The sequence below is a fragment of the Meriones unguiculatus genome, chromosome 2 (genome assembly GCF_030254825.1).
Source record: "Meriones unguiculatus strain TT.TT164.6M chromosome 2, Bangor_MerUng_6.1, whole genome shotgun sequence".
Lineage (NCBI taxonomy): Eukaryota > Metazoa > Chordata > Mammalia > Rodentia > Muridae > Meriones > Meriones unguiculatus.
In genome coordinates, this window is record NC_083350.1 from 85,427,106 (window position 1) to 85,442,610 (window position 15,505).

At 43.4% G+C, this 15,505-nt stretch overlaps 1 protein-coding gene across 10 annotated transcripts in view; it reads left to right on the forward strand.

The window, feature by feature from the left end:
* Mtx3 (metaxin 3) overlaps positions 1–15,505 on the forward strand; it is a 173,750-nt gene that overhangs the window by 16,496 nt on the left and 141,749 nt on the right. For 2 of the 10 annotated variants that reach the window (XM_060377781.1, XM_021657653.2), the window contains 2 exons: positions 766–924; positions 1,571–2,905. The exons of 5 other annotated variants lie outside the window; for them this stretch is intronic. In XM_060377781.1, the coding sequence (XP_060233764.1) occupies positions 766–882 (117 nt within the window). In that variant the 3' untranslated portion in view covers positions 883–924; positions 1,571–2,905. Of the gene's footprint in view, positions 1–765; positions 2,906–8,484; positions 10,200–15,505 lie in introns of those variants that run through there. 3 more of the 10 variants (XM_021657651.2, XM_021657655.2, XM_060377787.1) reach the window with 2 other exon arrangements.

The following is a 15,505-nucleotide window of genomic DNA, read 5'->3' on the forward strand; positions in this document are numbered from 1 at the left end:
AAGATGCTGCTGCCCAACAAAGGATTGTCTGAACCCAGATTCTGATGGGCTGCTGTGAGAGACATAAAGCCTTAGTGGAGTTTACACAACAGAAGCAGATCATAAAATGGGGTGCCCAGCAGAGGCTTTGAAGAAATAGAAGAGCAGCCTGCTGTTGGGGGAGTGATAAGTAGCAGAGTTTAGGAGCACAAACTGTCTAGGTGGGAGAAATCAGTCTTGTGATTAAAAAAAAGCTGGGGATGAAATCAGGTCATCAAAGGATTATTCAATGACTTGTTAGGGGTTGAAGAAGAATGGGGTTAAAAAAAAAAAAGACGATGAGTTCAGAGTTTAAAAGCCAGATTTAAATCGCCAGAGTGGTGATTTTCAGTAGCTTGACTTTTATTCTGAATTACCCTTTATTATCCTGTAATGGGTAAAAAGTAGAATTATAATTATTTAATATATAACCAACAAGCTTGAGTATTTTTTCCATTCTTTGAATTTCAGTTCTAAGTTACTGCTGTATTTTGGATAGAGAAATATTCAAGGCTTATCTTGGGGTGGATTCTGTTTGGAAACAGTGGAAACTTTTAAGAGGTACTGCCTACTTTTAAGGGGTGCTGGGAGGCACACAGCCTTAAAGGGGGCTGCTCTCCAGGGCCCTGTTCCCTTTTGCCTCCTGCCAAGTGGGTGCTCTCAGTGTGATGAGCCTGTGCGAAAAGCAACAAGGCTTCAGACTGAAACTTCTGAAACCAGCAGTCACAACAAAGCCTTTCTCTTTAGGAATTGATGGTGTCTTGTGGTGGCAAGCTTGCCTGTCTGTCCTTGCATATTCCGCAGCAGAGGTGCTCGCTTACTGTAGAACTACCGCCTACCGGCTATTCAACACGGCTTCCGTGAAGAACGAACGGGCCAGTGCAGATCGCTCTCCACGTGTGGCAGGTGCTTGGGTGGCTTTTCCCTCTTCACCCTCTGCTGGGTGGAGAAGCCTTGGAGCATCAAGACAGGTCTCTGTTGTAGCCCAGCATCTGGAGCTCAGAATGGAAGGAACTAAAGGGGTTTTGGGTATTTTGCGTGTGCTGAGCCAAGAGCTCACTCTGTAGCCCAGGCTGGCTTTAAACTTACCATCTGACCGCCTTGTTTCCCTGTGTGCTGAATGACAGGAGTCACCACTAGGCTCTGAGGGATTTGGGAAAAGAAGAATAAAATTTGAAAATGTGTTGAATAATATCAGACAAGAGTAGGAATAATTGAAGCCAATTAAAAAGAGAGATTTTTTTTTAGAATTTTTTTTAAAGAGCCAGAGAATCATGCCAAAGCCAGTGGCTCCTTTAGGTTTTCATTGTTAACATGAAAAAATCGAATTATATTCTTGAAGATTTACCAGTTTACCACAGTTTCTTGTGGCCTGGCTAATGTTGATAAAGTACCTATATTCAAGGCTGAATCTGACTTTAAGAAGCAGGGTAATATTTTTCTTTTTGTAAGCTGAGTATTTTAAGTATACTAGGAAACATGACTTATTAAAGGAATTAATAATTAATTATTTTGTAAAGTGAATATTAACTCAGCTTTTTCCCTTTGGCAGTGCTGGGGCTGAAACTCCAGGCCTTGTACATCCTGGGACCTTACCAGCTCTTCTAATTCACTTAGAAGATCATTACTAATCTGGACTTCTCATATCTAGATATGTCCAGACTGGGAGCATAAGAATATTTGTGCAATAAGAATATAATCATATTAAAAAGGTAATGACTGAGAGCCATCTGGAGAAGTATTGCCTCAACTGGAGAAGAGAGAACTGGTGTCAGGCCTTGGCTTTCAGTACGTCCTGTAGTTGCGGGGGAGAAGGAGTCAGCATTTCACTAATGAGATTTGCAGATGGCTTTAAGTTGAGAGGTATTGTAAACAGCAGGAATGACTGAGGAATGATACAAGAGGCTCTGGAAAGGTTAGGAACATGGACAGGAAATCAAATGATTCAGCTTAGAGTAATGCAAGCCAATCTGACATCTGGGGCCAAACAAGAAGAAATACAGATATGCCACAGAAGAGACAAATGTGGAAAATCTTGAAGGAGACTGGAGGGGCTTTGGCAAGAGGAGAGCACACGCTGGGAAGAGGGAACTAGATGCTGTTAAATTCCCACTGTCTATTTTGTGTGCTGAGCTCTTGTGGACCAGGTTAATCCACTCTGTGGGGGTAAAACAAATAATAGTGATTTTTTTGAGGGTTGATTATTCATAAGCACTCATTGCTTAATGAAATAAAAAGCCAGCCTCCCTCTAGCTGTTCTTAATGTTGTAGAAGGTCACCAGTATAGGAAGTGAAATGGAAATGACAGAAATCTTTCCCATCCCATGTACTCTGCAAGACAGTTTTTCTGTGTAACAACCCTGTCTGTCCTGGAACTCTCTTTGTAGACCAGGCTGGCTTTGAACTAACAGAGATCTGCCTGGCTCTGCCTCCTGAGTGTTGTGGTTTAAGGCATGTGCCACCACACCCAGCTTGAAATGGCAGGAATCTTTGGGTGAAAAAAAAAAAAGTTTAGTAGGAAAGGTCACCTACCACATTCTTCCTGGAGCACTTCTCATCCAGTCACACAGAAATGCTGGAACAACTTCCGGGCTATTCCAGGTACCAGCAGCAGCCTTGCCTGGGAGTCTGGCTTAAAGGAAAATAAGGCACATTCTCATGGTGACTCTACACAGGTAATGTTTTTGTTGTTGTTTGTTTGTTTGTTTGTTTGTTTCTGATGGTGGACTTCTTCCCATCTCCGAATACACTCATGTTAATCCCTAAGGGAGCTTCCATCCCAGGCTTTTGCTTGGCTCACCTAGTGTTTCTATAAAGATATAGTGAGTGTTTGTGCTTCCTCTAGATGTTACTGAATCAAATAAAAATCACCGATGATATCGCCTAATTTCTGAAATCATTATGGAATAATAATAATTTAATTCCCCATCCTGAGGGAGCATAAAAATGAATGGCACATGGAAGGAATGAGTCGGAAAGCAAACACTTGTTCTGGGTTGTGAGATACATCGATAGCTTGGGTTAGAAGTCTGAAGCTCAATGTATAGTTTTTTCCTGGTAGTATGTTCCTTTTAACAGCTGTGTGTTTATCCATTCCACATCCCAGTGAAGATACTGAGTAAGCGCTTGTGTGTAAAGAAGTTTATTATTGTTGAAAACTTAAAAGAACTCATTCATTCATCTAGCACGTGTTTCCTGAGTGCCTCTAGGGTCCTGGATCCTCAGCTTGGTACTCAGGATACTCTGAGTCTCTCTGGCCTTGTGGGACTGACATTCCAGTAGGGGGAGACAATTAATAATGAACATAATAACTGAGCACAGTGCATAGAATCATAAAAATGATCAGTGCTGGGGAAAAGAAATGAGTTGAAACAGCAGGGAAGGTTGGGATGGGGCAGTCTTTGATGGTAACATGGCAGGTAGCTGTCACTTTGAAGATGACACTTGAGATGGAAGTGTGCAGTTGGCCTCCGTGGTAGCTGCATGTGGGCAGTAGTTCCTTTAGCACAGGAGAGAAACAGTGAGGAGCCCAGGCTCTTTGAAATGGAGTGTGCAAGGGAGAAAACGATTAAGGAGCCAAGGAGTGAGCAGACTAGGCAGTACTGTGGTGGCCTTTGTGTAGCTTTGGCTTCCCAAATCCCTGCCTGTATGCACGTGCACATGTTCATACATCTGTGTGCAAATGTGTGTATAGGCACATATGAAAAGTCATGTGGAAGAGGTCATCAGGTGTCTTTCTCAATCACTCTCTACCTCAATTTTTCAGAAAGGGTCTCTAACTGAACCTAGAGGTTACTAGTTCAGTTGACTGGCTGGCTGCCAAGCCACGGGGATCATCTTGTCTCTGCCACCCTAGTACAGTGATCACAGATTCATGGTGCCTAGCTTTGTAATGGGTGCCATAACTTAAGTCCTTCTGCTTTCGAGGTTTGCACTTTTCTGACCAAGCACCCACCAAGCCCGATACACATACCATCTGATTGCTTTTTTTTTTTTAAAGGTTTATTTAATCTTAGTAGCGAGAATAGACAAGATGGTATGTAGGGATAGATGTTGAGTATATTACAATAGTGTAAAGCTAAGGGTCGGTGGATGAAGAGGTGGTAGCTGAGGCAGGAGGAGAGTGCATGAAGAGTACATTTTGCCAGTACTATGGAGATTTAGATGTGCACTGTATGACAAAGAGAAGAAAGATGACTTCAAGAGTTTTGGCATAAACACTGGCTGGATCAAGTTGCCATTAACTGAGATTAGAGTTGGAGGGAAAACGGGGGAGGTACGACTATCACAGCTGTGAAAGAGAGACTGGGAATCTTTTTGACGTGTTTGTGGTGTCTATTCAACACCCAGGGGCAGATGTTGCATGAGCAAAATGTCTAGGTAAGCCTGGAGTCCTGGAGGGACAAACTGAAGAGCCACCAGCTCAAGCATGTCATTCAAAACTATGAGGCTGGAGCAGATTATCAAGGATTTGAATTACAGAGAAAAGTGAGCTCTCAAGTGTTCTGGTCACTAAGAGACCATGGAGAAACAGCTGAGGCTGAGATATCCAAGTCTGATACCAGTGAGGACAGTGCTAGGAAAGAGGGAGTGACGGGCCACACTGGAGGTACCCAGTGGAGCTTGGAAGACGTGGCCTGAGTCTGCATTCAGCAAAATGAAGATCACCAGTGACCTTGGTGAACAGTTTTGATGTTGGGGTACAGGGCTAATGGGAACAGGCTTAAGAAAGACTAGGAGGAGGAGAATTGAGAAGTAACTTGATGAGTAGTCTCATCATGAGCACCAGAACAAGGCTGGAGTGATCTCTTCAGGATCTGTATGTTTTCTCCAGGACCAGAGCAGCCATACTTGAAAAGTAAAGAATCATGGCTGCAGAAAATGTTGAGCGAATTCTGTGATGAGAAAGTGTGTGCTGGAGAAGATGCAGACCTAGTCTTGTTGTCATCCTCTCTCTTGCCATGCTCTCTCATCCTCTCTTTCACCAGCAAGTGAACTAGTCTCGTTGCTTCCTTGCCATAGTCTTTGCTTGAACAGAAATGGCTCATCTCCTGCATGGCTAGCCTTTGTTATTCTGGACCCCTGAATCAGAAATGTCCTTAGTCTCCTGGCTTCTGCAGGGGATTCTACCTTCCCGATCCACACTCCACAATGTTCATATTTCAAAAAAATACAACATGATTATCCCTTATCCTTGCTTGGTGATCTTAGTGGTTACTCATTACACCCCTAGAGACATTTGATTCTCTTGGTCTAGCCTAATGATTCCCCTACTTTCTGGCTTTATCAGCCACAAAACCACCTTGATCTCCCAACATTCCAGGCTTCCTTTGAAGCCTTTGGATAAGAAGACTCCAATGATTGAAGGAGAAACCACTAAAGCAGCTTAAGAAGGCAAAGCAAAGCAGACCATTTGATTTTTAAGCTCCATTAAATCAGAAATAGAGGGTACTTCGTGGCTCATATTATGCTATATTTTTTTTATCTGATCTTACCTGATGTGTATGTAACACTGTGGCCTATCTGTCTACTTGAATTTGAGACTTCTCATGGCCAGTCTTACCTTACTTCTGTACACTTCCTTTGGCTTTAAGTACTGTGTGTTAAAGCCTTGAAGGTTGACATTTCTTGCTCAGGCAACTCTTTTGAGATCTGAATCACAGCCAAAGATAAGAGTCTCCAGAGGTCTGTAGCAATCCCATGCTGTCTTTAAGCTGAACTCTGATCTTCATCACCCAAATATTTTTCTTTCTTCTCTCAGTAGATGTCAAGCTATCAGTTAGTGTACTCTTCCAGAGCTGGCTAAACTGGCTGACCAGCAACCCCCCAGAATCCCCCTGTCCCTGCCTTCCTAATGCTGGGAATATGGGTGCGAGCTATAGCACCTGGCTTTATAAGTAGGTTTTGGGAATCCAAACTCAGTTCTTCGTGCTACATTTCTCAACCCTGAGACCTGGAAGTTTACTTCAATGTGTTAGAAAATCTACTTTTAGAATTCGGTGTAATGGTGTGGAGGCATGAAGATCAAGGAGTCCAAGCTACATAGTAAGTTTGAGGCCAGCATGGGCTACAAAAGATTCCATCTCAACCATTCTGAGCCCCAGCAATTAAAAAACAAAACCTACATATATGCAGTGGTCAAAATATTCCATATATAGTAACTTGTTTAATCTTCACAACAAATTTTTGAGGTAATGGCTATGATAATCACTCACTTTGTAGAAGGGGGAAACAGGACATGGTGAGGCTGAGTATGTCCAAGTCACACAGCTTACTGGGGCTGAAACTGAGACATCTGCCTTTGGCATTGATATACTTATCTTGCACTCGTTCATCTTGCCGCATCCTTTGACTCACCCTTCCACACAACCTATTAGAGGGATAATCAAGTCCATCTCTGAAAATGTCCCAAAACTTCTGTCATCATAATTCCATGCAGGTCCCCATTCTGAATCACATCTTCAACTCTCCATCCTAGGTCATTCTTCCCAGAAAAGCCTTAGCTTTAATGTTAGGTTCCCCCCACAAACACACCCAGACTTCCTTCCTAGACTCCTCCATTTGAATTATGTCCCACCCTAGTTTTTCCCTCATTGTAGCAGCCCTTCCTTCCATGTTAAATTTTATAACTGAAGAAGATTCATTTGTGTATCTTTTAAAGTAAGCATCATAAAAGCAGAGATCTTCATCATTTTTTTCTGTCTACCTGGCCCTGGGCACACAGCAAAAATTCCATCACATTGGGGAATGGATGGATGAGTGAGTAATAAGTGAGAAATGACTGTGTAACTTTTACATTAGGTGTTAAGTCTTATCTCTTTTGGAAGAGCTAACTAGAGCGGTATCAATTGGTGAGTGTTACATAACTCATGCTTCATCATTTCAGTGAAGAACACTGGGTTCTAGCAAGCGTTCCCCCACCTTTCAAAGAAACCCCAACTAGATGTCTACACTCCGATCAGCATGTCAGACTGAGGGCCAGAACTGACCCCAGTGGGGCAGAGTCATTTCTCCTGTTCAGAATTTAGAATAAAGAAACAAATGAACAAAATAAAAACGGGTCTACAAGGTATCCTCATTCATCCATTCTTCAAATATTTCTGAGCATCTGCAATGCAGTATCGCTGGAGACATCATGAGTGGCATCTCTTCTGAGAGGCATTTTATGGTCCCTAGAGAACGCCAGTGAGCAAAGCTGCTGTTGCAATGCAGCGTGTGACATGCAGTGGTGTTGGAAGAGCTAAGTGCTACAAGGGAGGCAGAGAAGGCTGTACAGGAGAGGTGACAACACAGAGGAAAGCTTACTAGATGCAGAGGATAGTAGAGGTGAGGCAGAGGGCAGTCCATGTAGAATAGAGAATGTAAGCAGTATATTCAGTCTGGGTTCTAAAGGCAAAGAGGTGATTCTAGAAGGGGTCTAAGCTGTTCATCATGAAGACCTTGTTAGCCTGACCCAAGTTTTAAATTGCTTCCAAAGGCTATGAGGGCTTTTGACAAAGTTTTTAGCTAAAGAGTGATGTGCTCCTATGAGGCTCTAGAAAGTGCTTCATGGTCTTGGCAAGGAAAGACATATTAATGAAGAGATGGTTGTAGAACTCTGGACAAGAAAACGTGATGACAGGAATAAATTGGTGGCAGTGGGAGGGTTACCCAATTTTACAGGATGCCAAGGCTTAGGACCTAGACTAGCAATGGAGGAAAAGTTCCCATGTGGCCATATACACCAGTGAGCAAAGCTGGTGCTGGAGCTCAAGGAAGAGGCTCGACGTTAAGCAATGACTGCACAGGATTAACCCAAGCCTTTGGGATACACAGCACCCAGTAAAAAAAAAAAAAAAAAAATGTGCACAGAGTAAGTCCACCATTGAAGTATCTGGGTGAGGAGGAGGAGCCTACTAAAGAACTGAAAGAGAAGCTTCCTGAATGTGATTGGAAACTCAAGAATGAATTACATCATAGAAGCCTATTGGTGAGACCTAGTATTCTAACAAGAGGAACCAAGTGAGGGCAACTTCAGAGTGGAAGGAGTGAGTCCGGTGCTCAGCACTGAGTTCTGAGGGGCAGCATCACCGGGATATCCCAGTTGGTATTTCAAATGTTACATGGTGCTCTGTGACCACTCAAATGTCAGAGTTGAAAATGTGGAAAAAAAGTAGACATAAGGAAAATTTATTTTAAAAAGTGCTTTTTAACTTGAAGGAGACCCTAAGTTAGCATTTTGTGTGTGTTTATGACCCATCAAGAACTGCCAGAAAGTGGTTTGTGAGAAAAAAAAAAAAAAGCCGTGGCCTGTTGGTCATCTTGCAGACTGTCCAACTGCTGAAGACTGCTCTGGAATCAAAACAGAATTTTCCTTCCCTCAGTAGCCATATGTCGAGAAGTGGAAACAGGCTACATCATGTTCATTAAACAGCTACACATGGGAGTCGGTGTGTAATCACTTTTTTTCCATTTTATTTTCTACAGTCTGAGTGTTTCCAAGAAGCCTCTGTGGAACTGGATCTGGAACTTTAATCAGAATTTTAGTGTATTTTCAGTACTGGTCGCATCTCCATTCCTCCTCCCTTCTTGGTAACAGCCTCTCCCGGGTCTGATTTCTGTTCCTCCATCATAGTGTTTAGTCAGTTTAATATCCGCGGGGGACATATTCTAGATGAAATCAGAGGCTCCTCCACACAGGCATTTCCAAGATTAGGTGTTGTTTAAACACTACGGTAGACTCTACGCCAGAACACCCAGGCAGGCAGCAGAAGGGTCCACAAGGTTAATTAGGGCTGTTCTTAAGGACCCTGCTTTTCAGCCTCCTGAGCGCCATCAACTCCCCTGAAGATGAACGCCTGAAGCAATGTTGGCCAAATGCTTTCCATTTAAAACCTTTGTTGAATAGTTACTGAAATGGCAGTAGGAGGAAGCCCACGCACAGTGAAGGCATTTGTGGTCCAAGACAGAAGGCCCAGACATGAAGTGTGAACCGAGCCCTTCCCTCCACCCTGGATTCACACAGAGGTGCAGAGGCTGGTGAGGAGGCCATAAAGTCGAGTCCACAAACACAAGGTTTTAGAACCTCTTCACTTTCCTATAACAACTTAATTTTTACTGCCAAGCTCTTATTTCTTCTTGCTGGCTAAAGAAACTAAGAAAATGAACAATGTATCACACCAGCGTCCCTGGGCTCCGGGAGGTTGTTGACCTCAGCGCCCAGCGCAGGCCTCCGCAGGACACCCACCTGGTCCCGCCCCTCTGCCCACACCGTTTATCTCTGTGGCAGCCTCGCCTGGCGGAGTCCCTCAGGCCCAGCCACCCCCAGTTCTGGCTGCCAGGTGCCCTGCTGTATCCTGTGCTGAAATCTCCGGAAGCAGGGCTGGCTGTCGGCTCCTAGAACCCACAAATCCATCTTCCTGTCACCTCTCCCTTTACCTCTGCCAGACAAACAGGATCTCTATGGAGTTTGGGAAATTGCCTCTTAGAACTCAGGCCTTTGGTCCTAAAAGTGGGAGAAGAAGTTTTTAGCTTTGTGTCTAGTCTACACAATCCCTGGGAAGATAAGAGTCTGGTCAGCTACAATCTGCTTGAGTAGAAGGGAGAGGAGAGGAAAAACAGTGAGTGATAAGATGGATAAAATGATAAAGGCTACATTTTTGGGCCAACAGAGCTCACACCCACACCATTCCTTCCCAGCTTCCCCTGTAAGGAAACACAGCACTTCACCCCCTCTATCCACATTTTCTGCTCTCTGTGGACCCAGGAGCCCACGGTTTCCCGGACAGATGTGGATACCAAATTATAGGAAAGGGCTGGAACCAAAGGGGGGTGGTCTTAGCTGAGAAAGTGAGAGAGCCTGGCTAAACATGCCTGAGCACCTCCATGACAAACTTCATTTTCTTGCTAGATAGAACAGGCCTAAGGGTTACAGGAAAAAAACCACAGAAAGGGGGCAACGGATCAGAAACAGCCAAGACATGTGGCCTGGGGAAGATGGTTTGAAAACCACCTAAGTCCAGACCAGAATCACGTAGCCTTCATATGTAGCCAATCTCAATCAAGGTCACATACCCACAGTAGGAATTCCCCTTTTCTGTTTGAAAGGGGCCTACCAGCAACCCTCAGGGTTGCTGCCATGTTGTAAAGGTGTTGACCCCAGCATGCGGGACTTCTGCAAAAATAAACACTTTGCTTTTGCATACTGCTTGATCTGGGTCTTTCTTTCAGGATATATCTGGATCCTAACAAAAGAAGCCCTTGGCACACTGACTCGGCACAGGACCAAAAGAATTAGGTGCTGGGTTGCAGTGAGACTCTGAACAAAACTTTTGATACCACCCTCCTGAGTCTCTCTATGGTGGTGGGGAGATAGAACCAATGGTGGACAGGGAAGTGTGGAGAGGTCTTCTCCATACCTACCATACAGGAAACAGACACAAGAGCAGGGTGCGGAAAGTAGAGTTCTTGCTGTCCTTGCCCCTCTGGATAGAGAGAGAACTATGTTAGTAGGGACATTGTGGCCACAAAGAAGCATCTGGAGGGAGGGGAGATGATTTAAGGTCATTCAGAAGCCAGAGATGCTTTAATGTCATACTGAAGCTTTGACTGGCCTTCAAAAGCTACTACATGGCATGGTTGCCCAAGGACAGCAAAGAGACACAAGAGAAAGGCAGGCAGTAGCCTGAGCTGTGCCAACTGCAATTCCCTGCCTTGTGCTTGGACGTCCACAGGAACATGGAAGAAGTCTTTTTATGGAAGGAGATGGGGCTGGGAAAGGGGACTATTGTTTTAGCAGAATTAGTGACAAACTGCTGAAGCAGAGTAGGTAGAAGAAGCCAGAAGGGATTTCCACATCCACATCTCATCACTTCAACACACAGAGACATATTTTAGTCTACATGCCGTATGGAAATAAGGGGAGCCGTGGCTTCAGGTGGACCTGGGTTTAAGCTCCAGTTCTGTTATTTCCTAGCCATGAAATTCATGGACGCTCCTTTCTCACGTCTCTAAATGAGCATAGTAGTTTTTAAAAGTACCTCCTGTTGCATAAGTACTCACTAAAAGAGAATTTCTCTTGCTGCTATGATTATAGTAATCTGATTTCTCCAGGGCAGGAACCTGGGGCTAGGAGACTCTGGGTTTCACTTCTAAGAGTGTTCACTAGACCAGATAGGAAGAGAGAGCACAATCAATGCCCGAGGGTTACTTCCATAAGACCTTGGACAAGTGGCCACTCTGTTTACTCATCAAAGTCACACATTCAGGTCACCAAGATTTTCTTGGGCGTACTGGCACTGAGTCGACAGAAGTAATGGCATTTGCTGAACTTGAGCTGTGAACAGCTGCTCTGGCCTAGAAATAACTTTTCAAATGATGAGTTCCTTTGCCTGGGCAGAAAGAGGCACAGCTCTCAGTGAGCTTGGAACCTCAGGAACATCTATCTTATACAGAAGTTTCCTTTCACGGTGACACCCTGCCGCCTTTTACCTTCCAAACAGGGAGATGGCCGACTTTAGAGCAGGCTCTTTGAACTTTTTTGGAACAAAGACAGAAGGAAAAGTTCAAGGAAAAGCAAAGCCTCGGTAACACATTAAGGTAAGATGGGGCCATCAAATCAAAATCCCAGTGGGAACTGTAAACTCTGGAACTTTCAAGCTCTGCCTACCCTGCTGCCTGTCATCAAGAGAATCTGTGGTTGCCATAGCCAAATCTGTTTTCCCAACACACAGGCCAACTAAGGGAAGCAATGAGCTTTGGTGGAAAGTCATGAAAATAAAGACATCCCAAGAAAGCAGTTAGGTTGTTCTCATTGATTTTTGAACAGAAAAGAGACCTATGGAAAGTTTCTGTCACTATGTATGACCTACGAGCCAAAAATAAATAAATAAAAACTCTAATTCATAGAATGGAAGATGTTAGCAGGAATTGTGCCTGGCCTGACACATGTTTAAAGGCCATGTAACACATGGCAGATTCAGGACTGACACACAGGGCCTCGACCTCCTGATGGAACGTTCCCATTATCCAGGCAGCTGGCCGAAAGAGGCAGGAACACATGCGTTTAGAAAGGGCGCTAAGCCTCATAAGGACGATTACCCATGAAAGGTTAATGTTTTTCACATGGATGCCAGGAATGAGAATAATGCTGTATATCAACTCTAAAGAGATGGGGAAGCCAAAAAGAAATGCATTATGTTTCTCATTTCTGACTGGATGATTCTTTAAAATTCATGTCCAACTATTTGTTTAGATATTCCATTACACTTCAGACAGAAGCGGTTGTTTACATTCTACATTCTACATTCAGGTTACAGCATTTAACATGTGGCTTTACCTAAAGTACCTAAGTGTTCCTTGTGGGGTTCCAGGTGCAGCAAGCCACCATTTTAAACTCATTTTGTTTATGGAAAAGTGAATTCCAGGCTCTGTGTCAGAAGGCAGCAAAGGTTCCTCCTTTTCAAGCTGTCATTTTTTCTTGCAGTTGCCTGGACTTTGAGGCCTTATGGTCAGGGGAACTGGGAGGGACTCTTCCTTAGATTCTGAGAACTTGCTGACAAGAGGGAGGATTTGGGAGCTGGGGTCCCTAGGTGTTCTACTTAGTTCAGCTAAGATTAACAGAAGATCTCAAGAGACTGAGTAGCCTGGAAAACAGAAATTTACCTTTTATGGGTTTGGAAACTGGGCAGTGTTAATTGTGGATCCAAGATCAGAACTGCACCTCATGGCCCAGGCCTGTCATTCTAGCCATCCTTGAGGCTGAGGCGAAAGGATTACAAGCTCAAGGCTGGCCAAAACATGTTCAAGGCCAGCTAGTTCACTTAGTGAGACTGTCTCAAAATAAAGAGTCTAGCAGTCTACCTAACACGTATGAGGCCCTAGGTTGATTCTGAGTACTGGGAGGAAAAAATGCCACCTACTTCCTTGTTTATAGATGGCCATTGTCATTGTCTTATATTATCACATGAAAAGCAGAGAGAACTCTTAAGGGTCCCTTTCAGAAGGGCACTAATCTCATGCATGAGAACCCTGCCCCCCTGATTATGTTGACTTTTGACCTAGTTTAGACCTGGATTGCCCCCACCTATGTCCATGGTGAGAGAGGATTGAATGGAGAGAAAAGAGGGAAGAGAAGGACTGAAGAGAGAAGAAACAAAGGGAAAAGTTGGGAAGGGTGAGTAGTTGGAACCTTTAAGAGGTGAAACCTAATGGAATGGGGTCAGGTCATTAGGGGTGTATGATGATTTGAATGTGAAATGTCCCCTGTTGGTTCATGGACACTTGTTCCTGGTTGGTGGCACTGTTTGGGGGAAGTTGAGGACCCTTTAAGAGGTGGTGCTTGCTGGAGGAAGTACACACTAAATAAAGTGCCGGGATTTGAGAGTTTATAACCGCTCCCTACTTCCAGTTCCTCTCTGTAATTCCATTTACAGTTGAAGATATGAATCTCAGCTTCCTACTCTGGCAGCCTGCTTGTATTAAAAATATCATTTTCTCTTTTGAGATAGCATCACATGTAGCCCAGGATAACCCCCTCTTTTCACCTTCTAAGTGCAGGGATTGCCAGCATGCACCTTTATACCTGTATGATAAAAAGAAAAAAAAATAAATGAAAATAATTTTAAGACAGATTTGGAAAGTCTTTGTTGGACATTTTTGTTTATGTTATTATGTTCTTGAAAGAAAAAAAATTGAAAACCCAAACTCGTACACATCCATCTCTGTATTCCAGAAACTGCTAACTGCTGGCTGACTGTCTTCTCTCAGAAGACTGCCTTAGAGGCACTTCACCCCCTGCCTGAGCCCCAGACATCAGGCTTCCTCTTTAAGGGCACAGAATACTTTCTTCGGAGTCTGTGGCAAAGTCCAGAGCATAGATAAAAGCAAACTGCTTTAGTTGGAGCAAAGTGGGAGCCAAATTTCTGCTTACTCACTCAACTCTGCCATCACTAATTAATTAGTTAATTTACTCATCCATTTCTTTGTTCAATAACTACAAATTAAAATTTGTTATCCCTGAAGTTGTCAACAATGTAATTTCTAGATTGTGTTGTCTGGCTCAAATCATGTGTCTTTATAATATCTATCCACTATGATAATAGAATTAATTTTCCAAAACCCAGATCTGATCTGACTATAATCCTTCTCAGAAAATGTCAGTGGTTGCCCTGCTTATCTCCTCATTGACATTTCATCTCCTCAAGCCCTTTAAAGCTTTTCTAGTCAGTGTTTTCCACCTTCCCTTTTCACTCAACAAACTGAGCATCAGAGAAACTTTCCCCAAGACCCTGGACATTCCTGTGTAAGTGCTTCTGCTTGTGCTGGCCCCTGCCTGGACCACCCTGCTTCCTCCTCCCCACAGTGCTATTTTACTATCTTCTTTACATATTCCTAATTCTCCTCTGACTACCAGAGCCTTCCTCCCCAAACTCTATGCCCCAGGGTCTGTCTAGCTAGCTGTTGTTACTCAAAGGCAGATATCTTTATCTTATCATCTGCAGTATATCTAATGTCATCAATATACCACTGATTAGTCTTATGATTTGAATATGAAATGTCCCAGGCTCATGTTCTGGGAAGTGGATTGTAGCTAATGGGTTTTGGGAAGCAATGAGATCATGAGGGCTCTGAACTGATCAATGGATTATTTCTTTGATAGAGTCTTAGGATGCTTTAGTTGGAGGTCCTGGGGCACACCTTAGAAAAGCATTTCTTGTCCTCTGCCCTCCCCACACCTCTGCTTCTTGTCCACTTCTAAGTTAGCCGCTTTGTTCAGCCATGTGTTCCCTGCTATGACGCCCAGCCTCTGCTCACCTGCAGCCCCAGCCATGCAAGAAACCTCTGAAACACTGAGCCAGAAGCTTCCTGCTTTCAACTATCTCTTTCAACAAAGACAAAAAGACTATCTCTGCACAAAGACAAAAAGCTTAATTAGCACAATTAGGAATCCCAAACTGGTGGTATATATGTGTGTATGCATGCATGTATTATGTATGTATGTATAGTTTTGTTACAGAGCTTGCTATATAATGCAGGCTGGCATCAGACTCATAGTGATCTTTCTGCCTCAGCCTCCTGAGTACTGGGATTACAGGCATGTGTCTGTATTATTTCAGTAGACCAATTTCAATCAATAGGTATTAGTTGTCATACATGCTGTTTTGAGAAACATAGCATCATATCTATACTCAGTGCCTGACTGACTAGTAATACCAGCTATAAAACAGAGATTGGAGAGTGAAGGAATCCTTGCTATGTTTCTTTCTTTGTAGCAGTAAATGCATAATAGATATTTGGATTAATATATTTCTTTAAAATAAATGAGTGAATAAATTTCTTTGAAATTATGAGATTTAGGCTTTTAGTAGTTCAGGTCAACCTTACCTTGATTTTAGCAAACTTTTCTGTTTTGATTCTTCTTGCGTCTAAGGACATACCACCAGAAATGTGCCCCATTTTGTCTTGATTTTCCCTAAGTGGTTTTGGTCTTTCACTTTGGGACGACACT